We start from the raw sequence: 16,234 nt of genomic DNA on the forward strand, positions 1-16,234 counted from the left end.
TTTTTATTTTACCTATGCATGATTTTCTAGAATTATAAATATAAAAATGTATTCAATTCACTTTACGAAATGTTAAATAAAATAGGTTATTTACTAACCTCATTTCTTACAAGGTACACAGTGTATACGCCCGTTGTGACGTCAAATGTATCATTGCATGATAAATCTAGGACATATGCATTTTGTGTGTCGTAATCCATGGATGCACCGGCTAACAGAAATATGCCATAATCTAAAATATACATAACAAAAAGTATTTAGTAATATGTGATATGAAAAAAAGTAAAAGAAGATAAGTCAAATTTAAACTAAAATTGTTTCATTTGAAGTTTGAACTTCATTTAAGGCCTCTCAGTGACCTGTAGTTGTTTACATTTTGAAAATTGTTTTTTATTGGATAGTTGTCTCAGTCTTGCAGTTTGATATGACCAATGAACAAACAATGATGTACATAGTTACCCGTGCTCCCAGATTTTGTTTTAATCTCAAATGGAACTCCAGTGGAATCTAGCTGGCACGTAGTAGGCGTTGAGTCCGTTACCATAAGGGTATGTAATAACGTTTCTGTTGTTAAGTCTTCAGATATTGTAATGGAATTGCTCGTGGCCAGACTTGTTATCACTGGTGGCTGTAAAATTCAATGTTTTGTAATTTTACTTTGGAAATATATCTACTCAACTACACAAGATTTATCGGTCATTTGAACATTTTCCTTTTGATTGTAAATGTCTCAGATTTTGTTAGATCATGTAAAGGATGTGATACTCGAAAATATGAGAAAATTGCATCACGTAACCATGCAGCAATGACACGATTCAATTTCAATTCATGTCAATTACGGATTTGTTATCACATAAGCAACACGACGGGTGCCGCATGTGGAGCAGGATCTGCTTACCCTTCCGGAGCACCTGAGATCACCCCTAGTTTTTGGTGGGGTTCGTGTTGTTTATTCTTTAGATAGATATAGGAAGATGTGGTGTGAGTGCCAATGAGACAACTCTCCATACAAATAACAATTTAAAAAGTAAACCATTATAGGTTAAAGTACGGCCTTCAACACGGAGCCTTAGCTCACACCGAACAACAAGCTATAAAGGGCCCCAAAATTACTAGTGTAAAACCATTCAAACGGGAAAACCAACGGTCTAATTTAGTTTTCTATGTTGTGTCATGTGTACTATTGTTTTTCTGTTTGTCTTTTTCATTTTTAGCCATGGCGTTGTCAGTTTGTTTTAGATTTATGAGTTTGACTGTCCCTTTGGTATCTTTCGTCCCTCTTTTATCAACGAAATGTACCCACCTTCATTTATACGACTATTCCAACTTTTTATACGTTGAACACTAGTTTTACTTACTTTTTCTTGTTATTTTATGTTTTTAATCATAAAATGCATATATTTACAAATTTGCAATGAAAATGTCAGATGTCTCCATACATTCAACTATGATTTTCTACATCACTGAATAGCACGTTCGTTACTTTATACGTGCAAATATACAATATGATAGGGTTAAACCCGGGATAATGGTGTAACAACACAACAGGAGACTGAACTATAAAATTCAGTCAACAATGACTTGGCTTGTTAGATTGCACATAGCACAAACAATTATAATAATCATAATTAAAAACCAATTGTTCAGAGAACAAGTGAAGGTCTTTCCACCAGTTAATATCTATTTTGATATTAAAATATTAAAAATCAGTCTAAAATGTCAGTTCATATGGCTTTATGATGTATAGATATGAATTTAAAGCAAAGGTCAAAATCTAGAACGTCAAATTAACCTACGACCTTGACCTCAATTTCAAGGTCACAAACTGAGGATCTCAAATCAAAAGACCCTAGGTCTCTAATATGTATGGTTAATAAGTTATATCACTTTACACATAATTTAAGATATGATAGGGGCAAAAACTCCCATTCATTGTCTACGCATCCTTTCAACTAAAATTATTAAGTTACGACATGTCACAACTAACAATTTAATCAAAATAATTTGTCGATATCTTATACGGTTTTTGGAAATGAGTGGAAATAGGCCTAATTCAAAAATTAGAAAATGACCTTGACCTTTGACCTTGACCTAATTTTCATTTTTTTGGACCAAGGACCTCAAATCAAAAGATCCTGGTCTTTATCACTTATGGTGTTCCAGTTTAAAATACATTTCCAAATTTCAAATACAAAAGGGGAAATAACTCTCGTATGGAGCGTTCATATTGCTTCGGTCGAAATTGGACAAATCATGCGAAGGATATAACGAGCAATTTTATAAAATAAATTTGTCGTAATCTTTTACGGTTGCGAAGGAGTCGTGGACACAAGGAAAACAGTGTTTGGGGAGATAACTCCTACAAAGAAAAGTATTCGGTTACGCAGGGTAAATTTCAAAAGCGCATAAACTGTTCGATATCATATACCAAATATCTAAGCGACATATTGCGAAACAAATATTTATCGCAAGAACAAAATTAGGCGGAAGAAAAACAATAGGTCTTTCCACAGAAAAGTGGAAAGACCTAATAATAATAATAAAATGATGACAAAATACACAAAGTACCGATAAAAAAACTAATAAATAAATCATGTTCTCCAAGTTTTAAAGTATCAATCAGAACAGATTTAGAGTGAAAACGTAATAAACAGTCTAGTAAAAGCATGGTTTTGTGCAATGCCAAATTTATGTATATGATATCGGCACGAAGTAGGAACACAAGATTTTATACTTGTGTGACAATATTAATTTATGGATACATGTTTAAGTGTGTCAGGAAAAAATCAAACAAAAGTAAAAACCATGAAAAACAATACTCAAAGATCGTAGTTTGGAAGTATATTGATAGCATTTAAGAATATGTTTATTTAAAAGATGAATGGGTTGCCATGAATGGTATCGAAATTAACGGACTTTGAAAAAAAAAGATATCTATACAAATTAGAATGCAAAATTTGTTTTTAAAACTTTAATAGATTACATAGGTATTATTTTAATTATGTCTTACTGCCAGACATGATAATAAATGGTACTTTACTGATAACTACCAATCTAAAAAGAACTGAGAGTACACATACATGTGTTTTGTGTATATCCGATTAATTGAAAGATCATGCGGTAAACTATGGTATAGAAAATGTAAAATCACAAAAATACTGAACTCTGAGGAAAATTCAAAACGGAAAGTCACAAATCAAATGGCAAAATTAAAAGCTCAAAAGCATCAAACGAATGGATAACAATTGTCATATTCCTGACTTGGAACATGTATTTTTTTTATGTAGAAATGAGGATTGTACCTGGTTTTCTAGCTAGCTAAACCTCTCACTTTTATGACAGTCGTATCAAATTCCATCATATTGACAATGTTGCGTGAACAAAACAAAGTGACATAATAGTTTAAAATGTCAATCATACAGCAGTCAACATTGTGCTATAATCCTAACATACAAACATGTACAATGATGTAGCAAAGTAGCACAAAATTGGCATACAGACTAAGTATATTAGTAATAATTAAAGACAAGAATACACAAATTTACAACTATATCAAACATCAAAGGTATTCATTATTCTTACGTCGTTCTCTACTCGTACGGTCAGAGTACTAATTGATGATCGTGAACATGGATCTGTTACACTAAAATTCATCGCATGGTCTCCAGGGGAAAGAGAAACATCAGACCTTATCTTAACTTCCCCTGTAAGTTACAAGAAGGTATCTAGATTTAATTTAAGATACCTGTATATATGTACTTTCTTGTGAATGTACGACATGCACACACAAAAAAAAAAAACAATTATGAAATATCCCGGAAGTTTGATAAAACTTTTGCCTCTTAAGTCCCAAACTTCATACATATTTGATGTTGGGATATTCTTTTCTTTACGCGTTAAAATCAAAGATAAAATGTATAAACCGCATATGTTTGTCCAAAGTTAGTGACTCCATTTATACAGTTAGTTTGTATGTGATAACTTTGTCCCATTAATGATAGATTTTATAATTCGAAACGGGTGCAATATGTAAAGCAGGGGTGGCTTACCCTTCCAGAGCACCCTAGATCACCCCCAGTTTTTGCTGGGCTTCGTGTTGCTTAGTCTATAGTTTTCTATGTTGAGTCTTGTGTACCTTTGTTTGTCTTTTTGTCTTTTTATTTTTTCAATATGACGTTGTCAGTTTATTTTTTATCTATGACTTTGAATGTCACTCTTGTTTTTTTCGCAAATTTTGTAACATCTCGCCTACTTTTATTATTACCTTGATCTTCCTAACATATTGTGATGTTTGATTGAACGGATTTCAAGTAAGAGATTAAATAAAAAATATTCAGATTTTAATTTACTTTACTTCAACACTGAAATGTCTAGTTTTCAGCCAAACCACATAAAACGGTCTGCATCACATCAAAAGAATGACTTCTCAGACTTTTAATTTGTTAGGAAAGGACTGCTATCACTGGACGATAGAGCATTCATGCTCATTTCAATTCAACTTTTTATGTATTTTTGGCGTGGCATAATAAACAAGGCTGTATTGACACCTTCCGTGCGTCTGAATACATGCAACAGGTAAAGTTTAAGTAAAGATTACCTGGTTGTGTAAAGGTGACTTTGTATTAACTCCCTTACACCCCTGTACATATTTTTATTCTACAGATAGGTTGCATATTACATCATTTATTAAAAGTTCCTATATTTTTAATTTGGCAAATTCTTATGATAAATGACATATTGTTTAGAATTGTTTATTTGTTACTTCCAAATAGAAAAAATAATAATAAGAAAAGATAAGAAAAAAAGAAAGACAAAAAAGGATTTCAAATCTAATAATTACTATCTTTGATATTTTTGATAGTGATGCCTTACACGTAGTAGAGTCTAGTTCAAAGAAGGTTGCAGCAGATCCAGTGCTCCCTGTGTGAGCTACAGTCAACAGACCGGTATCTTCAGGGTCGTTGTCACTCGCAGTGAGAGTAAAAATAACGGCCCCGGCAACCTCGTTGTTAGTTATTGCAACAGTATCATCCAGGTTAGTGAACGCTGGTATTTGACCTAGAAGAAAATTCTTATGATATTAAAGTATAAAACAATCACGTTGACCTCTAGAGGACTTTCAGGTGTTTGTTGTTGTTTTAATGTTAATTCACATTTTACTAAATTTATTTTGAGAAGCAGATACCAAGAATTTTAATTGGTAAGTATTGACAAATATGACATATTTGAAATATTTATCTGCAAGCTAAAAATGTGTTTAAAATACTTTTTCTGTTTTGGTAGTTTAGGGTATCGTGTATCAGGAAAAAGTAAAACAAAAAACAACTTAATGTTCAATCATAGATTCCTATTTGTTTCTTTTACACGTCATTATTTTTTTTAAATACAAAAAGATTGTCAGAACAAGGAAAATATCTTTGATAAAGTGAAGGAAGATGTGAACTTTGAATTATTTTTGACTTTATTTCTAACCTATGTTTCAAGTACAATTCTCAAAATCAAAAGGTGCATTGTGTTGCCTTACATTGACGATCAATCGTCAAAAGCAAAGCATTTTTTTTTTATCAAAACAAAAATCGGAATCCGTTTGCAACGACGATTTATATGATTTAGTTAATTTCTCGCTATCCACACATTTACGTGTTTCAGCATGTTCAGTTTAAACATATTTTATTTGCATAACACAAATTGGATGAGACACAAGTCAAACAGACATATGAAGTCTTCTCCATTTAACATATATAACAATACAATGAATAAGAGCATGCATACATTACATTTTTTTCAACATTTGTATAAATTGGACAGTAAAAAGTAAGTGATAAAAAAGGTAGAGAGAGAAAGAGAAAACAAACCCAACCGACAAGGAAATAAATCAACAGAAAAAAAACCAAACAAATAAAAAAATCTATAAAAAAACCCAAAACAACAAACAATAAAAAATCTCTTCGACCCTCTAATAAACTTAAACACATGTTTAAAGATATTTTTATTTTGATCCTGAGTAAGTAAATTACTACCCGATGTTAATAGTTCTACATTTAATGGACAGTATTACTTCGGTACTGGCATGAAAATACGGATTTTTTGTGTTAGTAAAATTTGCTGTTACAAAATGATAGAAATTATTATAAATTAAGGAATGTATCTCCCTCATGCAAAGCTCTGATTCCTTTCACGGATTTGGTTATACTTTTTGGACCTTTTGGATTATAGCTCTACATCTTTTATATAAGCTTTGGGTTTCAAATATTTTGGCCACGAGCATCACTGAAGAGATATGTATTGTCGAAATGCGCATCTGGTGCAAGAAAATTGGTACCGTTAATTTTATTATTTGGGAGACAGCTTAGATTTTCTAAAAGATTTCTCCTTACACAATGTAATTGTAAATATAAATATACATTTAAAAAAGAAATGATGTGAATCTTTTTGATGAATACCACAGGGACAAGAAGGAACAGCAATGACATATACTCGATACAGATCATAATTTAGGAAGGAAGCAGAACATCGAAGTTGAGTATAAGCAAAATATGAAGTTTCCGACTTCCAACCTCGTTATGTTTCGGCATGTATTTATTACGATTGGGATTCAATTATTCCGTGTCCATTAAAAACCGTATCATTGTCAACATTTCCTCACGAATATAAACATTTTTCGAATGGTTTCTTAAAATTTACTAGATGTCACAATGACGATAGTTGCCAAAGTTGGTTTAATTTGAGAGAAGAAGATTTTGGTAAAGTTAACGGACGACCACAATGACGACAACGGACGCTAAGTGATGAGAAAAGTTACATTGTAACATGGTTCTATTGGCCAGGTGAGCTACAAATGATGAACATACTTTGAGTAATCCTGGCATGAATAGCATGATCTCTGTTATCGCCAAGAGTTTCTGCAGTCCAGTCGAACGTTGTCTGGTTTGATGCGAAGAAAGCTGTCTTATAGTCATCGCCATTTCCATACGTGATAACAGATCCAGCATATTCATAACTGAATAAACAAACAACAAAGGAAAAAATCTTTTTTTGTAATATCAGTCATGTCAAACCGAACATATGAAAGTTTATGAAATTAATCTATTCGTTACTTATCAATATCTTACGATTGTTAAAACTTTTATCTTAGGACTTTTTCTAAGTTTATCTACAATTGTCTAGCATTAACTCAAGATATTAAACACTTCATTTTTTTTACTTTTAACTAGCTTTTAACAATGAAATATTTAGTAAAATTAGAAATAGAAAAATAGAAGAACAAAAATGACTCTACGTCATTGATGTGGCCTCGGGAGTTAACTATTAAGGTACACGTCTTCTTAATGTTAAATTAACCACTCGTGTTTTTCTTGTGATAAATATAATATTTTATCAAAAAAGATTCTATATGCTTTTAGTCAATGAGAAATAGGAAGCTGTTAATCATATATAATTAAGTATCGCATTTATCATACTTTATATCATATCAAATTGACTTCTTTTGACAGCAACAAACACAATTACCACTTTTTCAAAAAAAAATGTTCTTTCGCTCGTTGAAAATATTTTGCATCATAGCGCAATTCGTGGTCAAAATCAAGCTCCACATTAGACATTATGATTTCTTAAGTTATAAGCTGATGTTATTGTGCGTCTCTGTCGCACTATCATTATATCTATAAAAACCATATTTTTATACATTGTCTAAAAATATATAAAATGTATTTACTAAGTACAAATTGAATACCCGAAAACAGGTAGAGTGCAAACCGGTATAGTTTATTAGTATTTCAAAAGAGATTTATACAAGCAAAGTCGATGAAAATATAACACTATCATTTTAACGGTCAATGCGTTTTGACTGTGCCAATAAAACAAATCCAGTTTAAACCGGATTACTTCATTGGTGGTACACAGCGACCCTGTTAAAGAAGATATATCATTACAGCAGAGAAATCTGGAGATTTGTTGGTAATTTTATACGTACAAGCCTATATAATCGTTTTTGAATGCACGGATTCTAGATCCAGTCGTAATTGGAATTTCATTTTCTTTGTCATCATCTGAAATTATTTTATTTTCAAATTATTTCTACTGTATTATACATTTCAACAAAAATCGTTAATACATTTAAGTTCTTCAAATGATAAAAAACATTTTATTGGTGGTAAATTTAGATAGTTGTAGTATGTTATACAGTGCTTGGTAGATAGCATTTACCTGTCATAGAAAATGAAAAGCATACTTATGTTTCATATTGTATAAACAAGATGTATTTTTGTTACACGACAATGCCTGGATTATGACTATGACTGATAAAACATATCTTTGCGACTTATCACACAAATATTTGGCAGGTTCCAATGTGTATTATAGTCTTTACATGTATAGGTGTTTTTCACAGAAAATACCTTCACAAATAGTTCAATTGTTATTTCAGATTTTTTCGTTAAAATAACAACCTTTGAAGATGAAAAAAAAACCACACGGATACCATTACTTTTTGACTTTCAGTTTTGAATATTTATAATTCATTAATATCATTAAAAAAGAATGTGACAGAACCAGTATGTGTATAGTTTTTGAAGAGACGACTTTATTCAGTGTACATGTGGACATGACAATTTTAGTACAATAAACATTGAAGTTCAATTTGTTCTTACTAATGTTCTACTTTTGATATCAAGGACTTTTTAGATAACCGAAAAAATATGTATTCTCTAGCAATTACATTTCTTTATTATTTTAATAGATACAAATGACTTACCAGAAGCGGTAATATTATTTTCTCCTCGCAGAATCCATGTTGTCCCTGAGTCGTACCAGACTTGGACTTTCACACTAAATGTACTTGGATCTTTTCGTACAAAGATTTGCCATTTATTTATAAAACCACAGCAATCGAATTTGTATTCGTTGTCAAAATTAAGAACTGCATTGACTAAAAATGATTACAAAACATATTATCATAGTTGGTAGTAAAATACATGTAAAACCAGCAATTATCATAGATTTGCAAAATGCAATATGTAAATGTAGCTTGATTTATATATCAGTAGACTAAGTACTTTGAAATTGTTTTGAATGGCTGTGAGTATTCTTATCACGGTTGTGTTAATTTTGGTACTGCGATTTTTGTTATTTAATAAATTAATATTTAAGTTTAAAGTATTTTCCTATTCTCATTGTAGTATACTATTTTTATGAAACTTCTGTTTTTTTAACTCTTGATCTTGATCTGACCGAAATTCAAAGACAGAGGGTTGACATATATAAAAATGTCAACCCTGTCACATGTTCATTTACCCTTCCCAAGTTACATGTAGGGACCTCGATAATAAATGTCGTTTGGTAATAATAGCATACAGTTTTGTTTTGTTATAATTTGAACTCGGGGTTGATGTTAGAGCTTTGACAGTCTTAGGTGTAAAAACTCACAAATTTTGTAGACTTTAAGCGAGCTAGAGCTTGATATTTTGTATATATTTCAAAAATTCGAATCATTTTCATAACAGCGTGGACAAGACCATTTCTTGGCGCCCCGAGGTTATCATTGAATCGACTCATTTTGCCTCAGCTGTCAAAATCTTTATATACAAATAATCCCATTTTGCCTTAGTACACATTTTCAGGTAAAAAAAGAATTAACTAAGTCGAAATGGGAACATGTGTAAACAATGTAAATTTTTTTGGTGTTTAAATTGCAAATAGTAGATATTTGTTATGTCAATGTTACTCTGATATTTTGTGGTCGTCCTGACTGTCACACTTTTTAAATAACTCATTTAATAGTGGCTCATCTTTTTTAAAGAAGTCATTATTTTGTGGTACCAGCTGCATAGTATAAAGAGATCATGGTTCGTCCGGCTTTCTCCTCCTAAAGTTACATTATCGCACCAGGGACAATATATATTAACTATATAATATTTAAATTCCTGTTCATACATGTTGATAAATATATAATATCCTATGGTAAGGCGGAAGGGGGCATCATATGTGTCTTACAGACAGTGTAAACATTTCAAGTTATATGCCAACTGTTTGTCAAATCTTAAATATTTTGAATTATGCTAATGTATATATGACAGAGCAGAACAAATTGGGGCACTGTCCATGGCTAGTTTTTATTTATGTGATATATTTTGTGAATACAGTCTTTGTTCTTGTTTCTGATTAAAGATGATCAATAGCTATAGGTTACAACATATTTCATATTTTACTGAAAAAAAATTAAGAAAACTATCATACAATCAATTATCATAACAAATGTTTCCTTTCTGAATCAGCACTGAATTACAAGCAAGATTTTAAGTTAGCATACTAATATTATCATGATATATAATAAGCACAATTTTTTGTAAAGATCTAAATACAAAGTTTCTGTTATAAATGTAAAAAAAGTCGTGGGAAAGTATGTTTTTTTGTTCTATTCAACTATTTGTGTGGCATAATGTAAATGGTAATTGAATTTATGGAGTTTTCTTATTGCATAAAATTCACAAAATTGCAACTTTGAGTTAAATGAAACAAAAAATGTTTTTATTGCATTTTCTGATTTCACAACTTTTGAATTCATAGAAACGTTCATTTTTTTGTCGAATATAAGAATACCAACTCAAGTGAAACAATAACCTAATTACTTGTTGTATAAATTGTAATAATGAGGTTTAATTTGTTTAATTAAATTTGTTTTCAAAATTCATATTTCGCCGTGGTTCAATTCCGGATCCCATGTCGCCTTCACTCTAGTTTTTTTTTACCTTTTATTTTACCTGGAATTCACTTCTAAGGCGAAACGGGAACACACTTGTCAGATTTGGTGAAACTCGTCTGTAACGCCCACTTGTCATATCGTACGTTTTGTAGACATTTAAACTGTGGGCCAGACAAAGGTTCTAAACGCATAAATTAAATAGTACGAATAACTACCAGAGTGTTTTGATTTTAATTGAACACTCAAATTTTCCTTTTTTCTCTCTCGTGCACATGCATGTACTTTACTCTTTTATTCAATTTTAATCCTCATTGAGAGGCCTCTGACAGACTGAGGGAACGTAAAATAACTGTTATCGATAGCCGATGATAAATTCTGTTATTATTTTCATTATATTATATTATAGACATTTGCCTTTAATGGTTTTAGACCGAAACTATGCTCACATCTAAAAGATTATTTTTATTTAGTTTTTGTTGATGTTTTATCAATGTACACCTAACGTCTCTTTAACAAGACTCAAGCTAGAGAACATTCCAGCGACCAATCAAGCTACCGACAAGTTCGATCGACCACTTAAATTAACAATAAAAATCATCTTGTCAAAGTATGATAATGCGGTATGTGTAAAAACCACAAAACCCAATCTTGAAAAAACGTTCTGGTAAAAAGAAATTCTAGCAACCAGTACTGTATATATTCTTTTTTAACGTTTGCATGACCAGAAAGGCCTAGCTTTGGAGTGAAAGTGGAACACATCAACACCAATGAATTCTGTAGCTGAATGTACTGACTAGTTTGCTTGTTAAATGATGTCATATCTATATCAATAAAGAAAGAAAGACAAGTATATAATTTCTATAAAACAAAACATGCCAGCAATTCATAAAAAAGTAAAAAACATTTTTAAATTAGCTTGTTTTAGATGTGTGAAGTTTGATTAAAGTCTGTATTTGTCTATTATTATAACAGTCTATTTTATTCTGCTGCATCCAAACACATACTAAATATTATGATACATGTATTTTTATAAATGAAACTTTTCACAGTATGCCCCTCCCCCGATTTTAAACCATCGGGAAATGGAAAATAACCATGTTTTGACGCCTTCTATACGTTTTATTTGTTTTTCAAACTCTAAACAGTTTGAAAACAACACGTTTAATAATTTATTATTTCCGAAGCGCTTTTCTGGGTTTACATTCAACAGGAACGCTCTAAGCCAAATATTTGAAATCCGAAGATGTATAAGTACCGAACACGTTGAAGAGCTATATATAAAAAAATACTTAAAATACATAGTCAAATTGATCTAAAGCCAACTTTGCCTGAGGAATTTGGAATCTTAGTTTCTTAATAATTTCAAAATTTATAAACGGACAATTTTAGTAAAGTTTCTTAAATCATGTCAGGACCGAAATACTGACTACTGAGCTGATGATATCCTCGGGGACTGGTAGTCAACCAGCAGAGGTATCGAAAAAGTGATGTAAAAAAATTGAAAACTACACGTTTAATAATTTTTTGCCTCCGAAGCGCTTTTATGGATTTACCTTCATCAGCAACGCTCTAAGCCAAATATTTGAAATCCGAAGATGTATAAGTATCGAAACCGTTGAAGAGCTATACATAAAAAATACCTTAAACAAATAGCCAAATTGATCTAAATCCAACTTTGCCTGAGGGAGTTGGAACCTTAGTTTCTTAATAATTTCAACATTTATAAACGGACAATTTTAGTAAAGTTTGTTTAATCATGTCAGGATCGAAATATTGACTACTGAGCTGATGATACCATCGGGGATTGATAGTCTACCAGCAGAGGTATCGACCCAGTGATGTAAAAAAATTGAAAACAACACGTTTAATAATTTATTGCGTCCGATGAGCTTTTCTGTAAACCTGTCATATTGTACATTTGTATCATTTATTGCATATAGAAAATTAAAGACGTATATCTCCTAAGCATATCATGGCTAGAATGAAATTCAAAACAGTGTAGCTGTGGCCATTGATTGACACATTAAATTCATCCATTGACTGAGACAATTTAGGTGAACGTTTGTATGTAACGACTACTGCTCACTATGTACATTTTAAAGACACTCAAACTATGGGGTGACCAAAGGTTCTCAACACATAAATAAAGTAATTCGAAAAATTAATCAGAAATAACACGATGTTTTGATTTATATATATTATATAAATTAAAACCTAAAGGTTATTCCTGATTAATTATTTTTATAATTAAAGGCGTTAAGAAACCTTTGGTGACCCCACAGTTTAAATGTCTATCATAGGTACGTCGTGAACAGTGGTCGTTACAGACAAACGTTCACGTAAATTGTCCCAGTCAATGGATGAATTTGATGTGTCAATCAATGGCCAAAGCTACACTGTTTTGAATTTCATTCTATGTTATAGCACATGGCGGATCAGAAATGAGAAAAAAAGTAAGCTAATTAAATAAAAAAAAAAGAATAATTTTCCATGATGATTTGGTCGCACACTCATTTTTCAAATTCAGGAATCGTAAAACTTGTGTCAAAATCCTAATTTTGCAATTTAATTTTAAAGATACATGTGTACCAAGTTTCATATTGTTCGCACTACAACTTCATCTTCAACTATATTCATTAAAAAGTAGTACATGTAAGAATGAAGAGACGGAAAGATTAAGGAACGGACGAACGAATGAACAGACAATCTGATGAACATGTTAAACGGAAAAACGAACGAACAAACGAACAAACGAACACACATACCAGAAAATATTATGTGCTTTACCATCATAGGTCGAGTATTAAAATATATGCTATATAATGTGAGTTGAGATAAACCTGTTCCTTAGAACAATTTTAATATATATATATGCTTTCAACTTAATGAAATAGGAACAATACTATGTGCAATAGAATAACTATATACTAGCTTTCCATCCTGAAGGAAAAAAGACTTCTTCTGATTTGAAAAAAGCATGTACACTATAAACAGCAACTTTGAAACCCTACACTTCCCGAATGGGCCTTACTCCCAAAAAAAATTTTCCATACAGAACTTGCAATGGTTAAAAACATTTCAGTTAACCCTTTTATACCAATAAGAGAATCATTTGAGTTAGTGCTAGAGACTTATTCGAACAAATAAAAGTAATTTGTATAGGACCTTTGATTTTTCGTTTGATTTGTACAGCTACTTTTACTTCTACCATATAGTCACCGCGTTCAAAACGCTATGGTATATGCCACTTGTACTTCGCGAAGCTAAATTGAAACGTAAATACAGTGAAATTAACAAAATTATTTCTTACATTTTAACATTCTAGACAGTAAACATTTTTTTTTCATATTAAAATATAACTATTTACACACGATCCATTTACTGACTGTATGTGTAGGTTGAGACCGCAGCTTTGCATGACTGTACAGAGTCGCTTATCACTATACTCAAATGAAGGCTGATTCAGTTTTTAATTGTATATGAAACAAGATTGTTGGCGTATTTGTGTTTTGTAGGATGGAATTTGATATGAGATCGTGTGCATGTTTCCAGATTGTCTTAGCTGCTGTTACAGTCTATCGTTTTTTGTTATTGAAATGAGTTGATATAAAACACGCTAATCGTGCGTCTGTTCTTCTGTGTGCAAGGTTTCTCTATTTTAGGCGATTTATCATTTCACTTACACTTAATGTGTTTTCTTCATTTGCAAATGCCTGTACCAATTCAAGATTATGGCAGTTGTTGTCCATTCGTTTGATGTGTTTTGTCATTTGAATTTGCCATTTGATTAGGGACTTTTTGTTTTGAATTTTCCTCGGAGTTCAGTATTTGTGTGATTTTACTTTTTGTGTTGGATATTGACACAACTAGCACCCTATTTTTGTACTTTTTGAGTTGTTTTATATCCACAGTAACCAAGACCGAACAGGCATAATCTAGTGATGGTCGGAATTAAAATATATATATTATACTAGAACACACCCGTGATATCGCGGGTCCGTGACTGAATTAAACTATATAATATATAACTATGCGCAAGCCTTATTTTAGTATTAGTATTGTCATCTGATAAAGTCATGCCTATTATAAGATACACAGTTTTCTCTGCTTTCAAATCTTTCTGTTTGAACCCGTCGAACTGGAACTTATCAATTATTGGTAATATTAATTATTTGGAAAACAAAAGGTCCTGGGATGGAGTATTTTTTAATCAACAGCATTGTCCTATATTAGTTATAAATAAAGTTGAATTCTTTGATTCACTGTTTTACGTCATGCCCGCTAACAAATTGAAAACTGTACCTATACGCCTTACTTTTAGTCCAGATTTTTAGTATTCGTATTGTTATCTTAGAAAGTCTTACTGATTAAATGATTAAATTTAGTAGTGTCAACCCTGTGATTATGACCCGTGTATATAGCATATTAATCCCAAATACACCGTTTGGTGGTGCGCCTGTCAAATGCGGAACGTACGGATAAGGTAATAGGTAACAGGTGAATATACTATTGGTATCGGTATCGGACTCGACCCGGAACTTCTTAATTATTGGCATATTAATTACGTGGAAAACAAAAGGGCCTGGAGTGGTGTAATTTTTAATCTACACCTTTGTACTATATTAGTTATATATAAAGTTGAATTCTTTGATTCGTCGTTTTTACGTGATGACGGCTGACAAATTGGACCTCGTAATTTTAGTATTATAGATAAAGAGATTTTTTTACATGTTCCTTTACTGAGGTGGAACTGATGTTCAGATTCCTTCTAAGAAAACCTAGTGTGCTGTCAGTCTTATAACAGATGGTGTTTATGTGACTGTTTCATTTTAGGTCTGATTGGATTGTCAAGCTAAGATGTTGTGCCTTGTCAAAATGTTCAAGAATGTGGCCATTTAAAGTGTACCTGTATATGTATGGATTTTTATTTCGACTGATGGATTTAAAATTACACTTGCCAGGATGGCCATTTGACATGTGTGTTTCCAAATATCTAGTGTATCAAGATCTTTTAGAATGGATTCGCAATCGCTGTTATATGTTATTACCAGATTAACATTGCAATGCATCTTTCTTTTCAGTTGGAATGATTCTGTTTACATCACAATACTACAGAAAACTAATTTTAAGCAGAATATCATTTGGAATATTAGAATTGGAATTTACTGTGTAAACCAGTTAGTTATAATTTCTTACGAGAGTATAAAAATAGTTATGATTTCTACCATTGCTCTGGTTGGTAATTTTTTCACTCAATATTTTGTGGTTATACTTCATGAATTTTCAGAACGAATACAAATTAACAATTAATGCAATACATATGTTCTGAAAAGTCGATCGACCGGAATGAATCCTCTTTAAAGATATAGAGAGCATAAAACTACCTACAAAAGATGCAGCGGACTTAATGTTCTTATCTTCAACGAACGCATCTGTGTATTTATACATCCTTTACAAACGAATAGACAAACTCTCACATGCCTCGTGCATTTGCATCATATTTTGATACTACTTGATTCATCTGTTCGACAATAG

At 31.6% G+C, this 16,234-nt stretch overlaps 1 protein-coding gene across 1 annotated transcript in view; it reads right to left on the reverse strand.

Moving 5' to 3' along the window:
* LOC143063352 (cadherin EGF LAG seven-pass G-type receptor 1-like) overlaps positions 1-10,835 on the reverse strand; it is a 28,051-nt gene extending 17,216 nt beyond the window's left edge. Inside the window, exons 1-8 of the mRNA XM_076235843.1 lie at positions 10,793-10,835; positions 8,753-8,926; positions 7,973-8,048; positions 6,852-7,000; positions 4,873-5,058; positions 3,583-3,704; positions 460-628; positions 99-232 (exon numbers count right to left, since the gene is read on the reverse strand). Of these exons, the coding sequence (XP_076091958.1) occupies positions 99-232; positions 460-628; positions 3,583-3,704; positions 4,873-5,058; positions 6,852-7,000; positions 7,973-8,048; positions 8,753-8,926; positions 10,793-10,835 (1,053 nt within the window). The remainder of the gene's footprint in view (positions 1-98; positions 233-459; positions 629-3,582; positions 3,705-4,872; positions 5,059-6,851; positions 7,001-7,972; positions 8,049-8,752; positions 8,927-10,792) is intronic.
* Between the last annotated feature and the right edge of the window lie 5,399 nt (positions 10,836-16,234).

This window comes from Mytilus galloprovincialis, chromosome 1, assembly GCF_965363235.1.
Source record: "Mytilus galloprovincialis chromosome 1, xbMytGall1.hap1.1, whole genome shotgun sequence".
NCBI classification, from domain to species: Eukaryota; Metazoa; Mollusca; class Bivalvia; order Mytilida; family Mytilidae; genus Mytilus; species Mytilus galloprovincialis.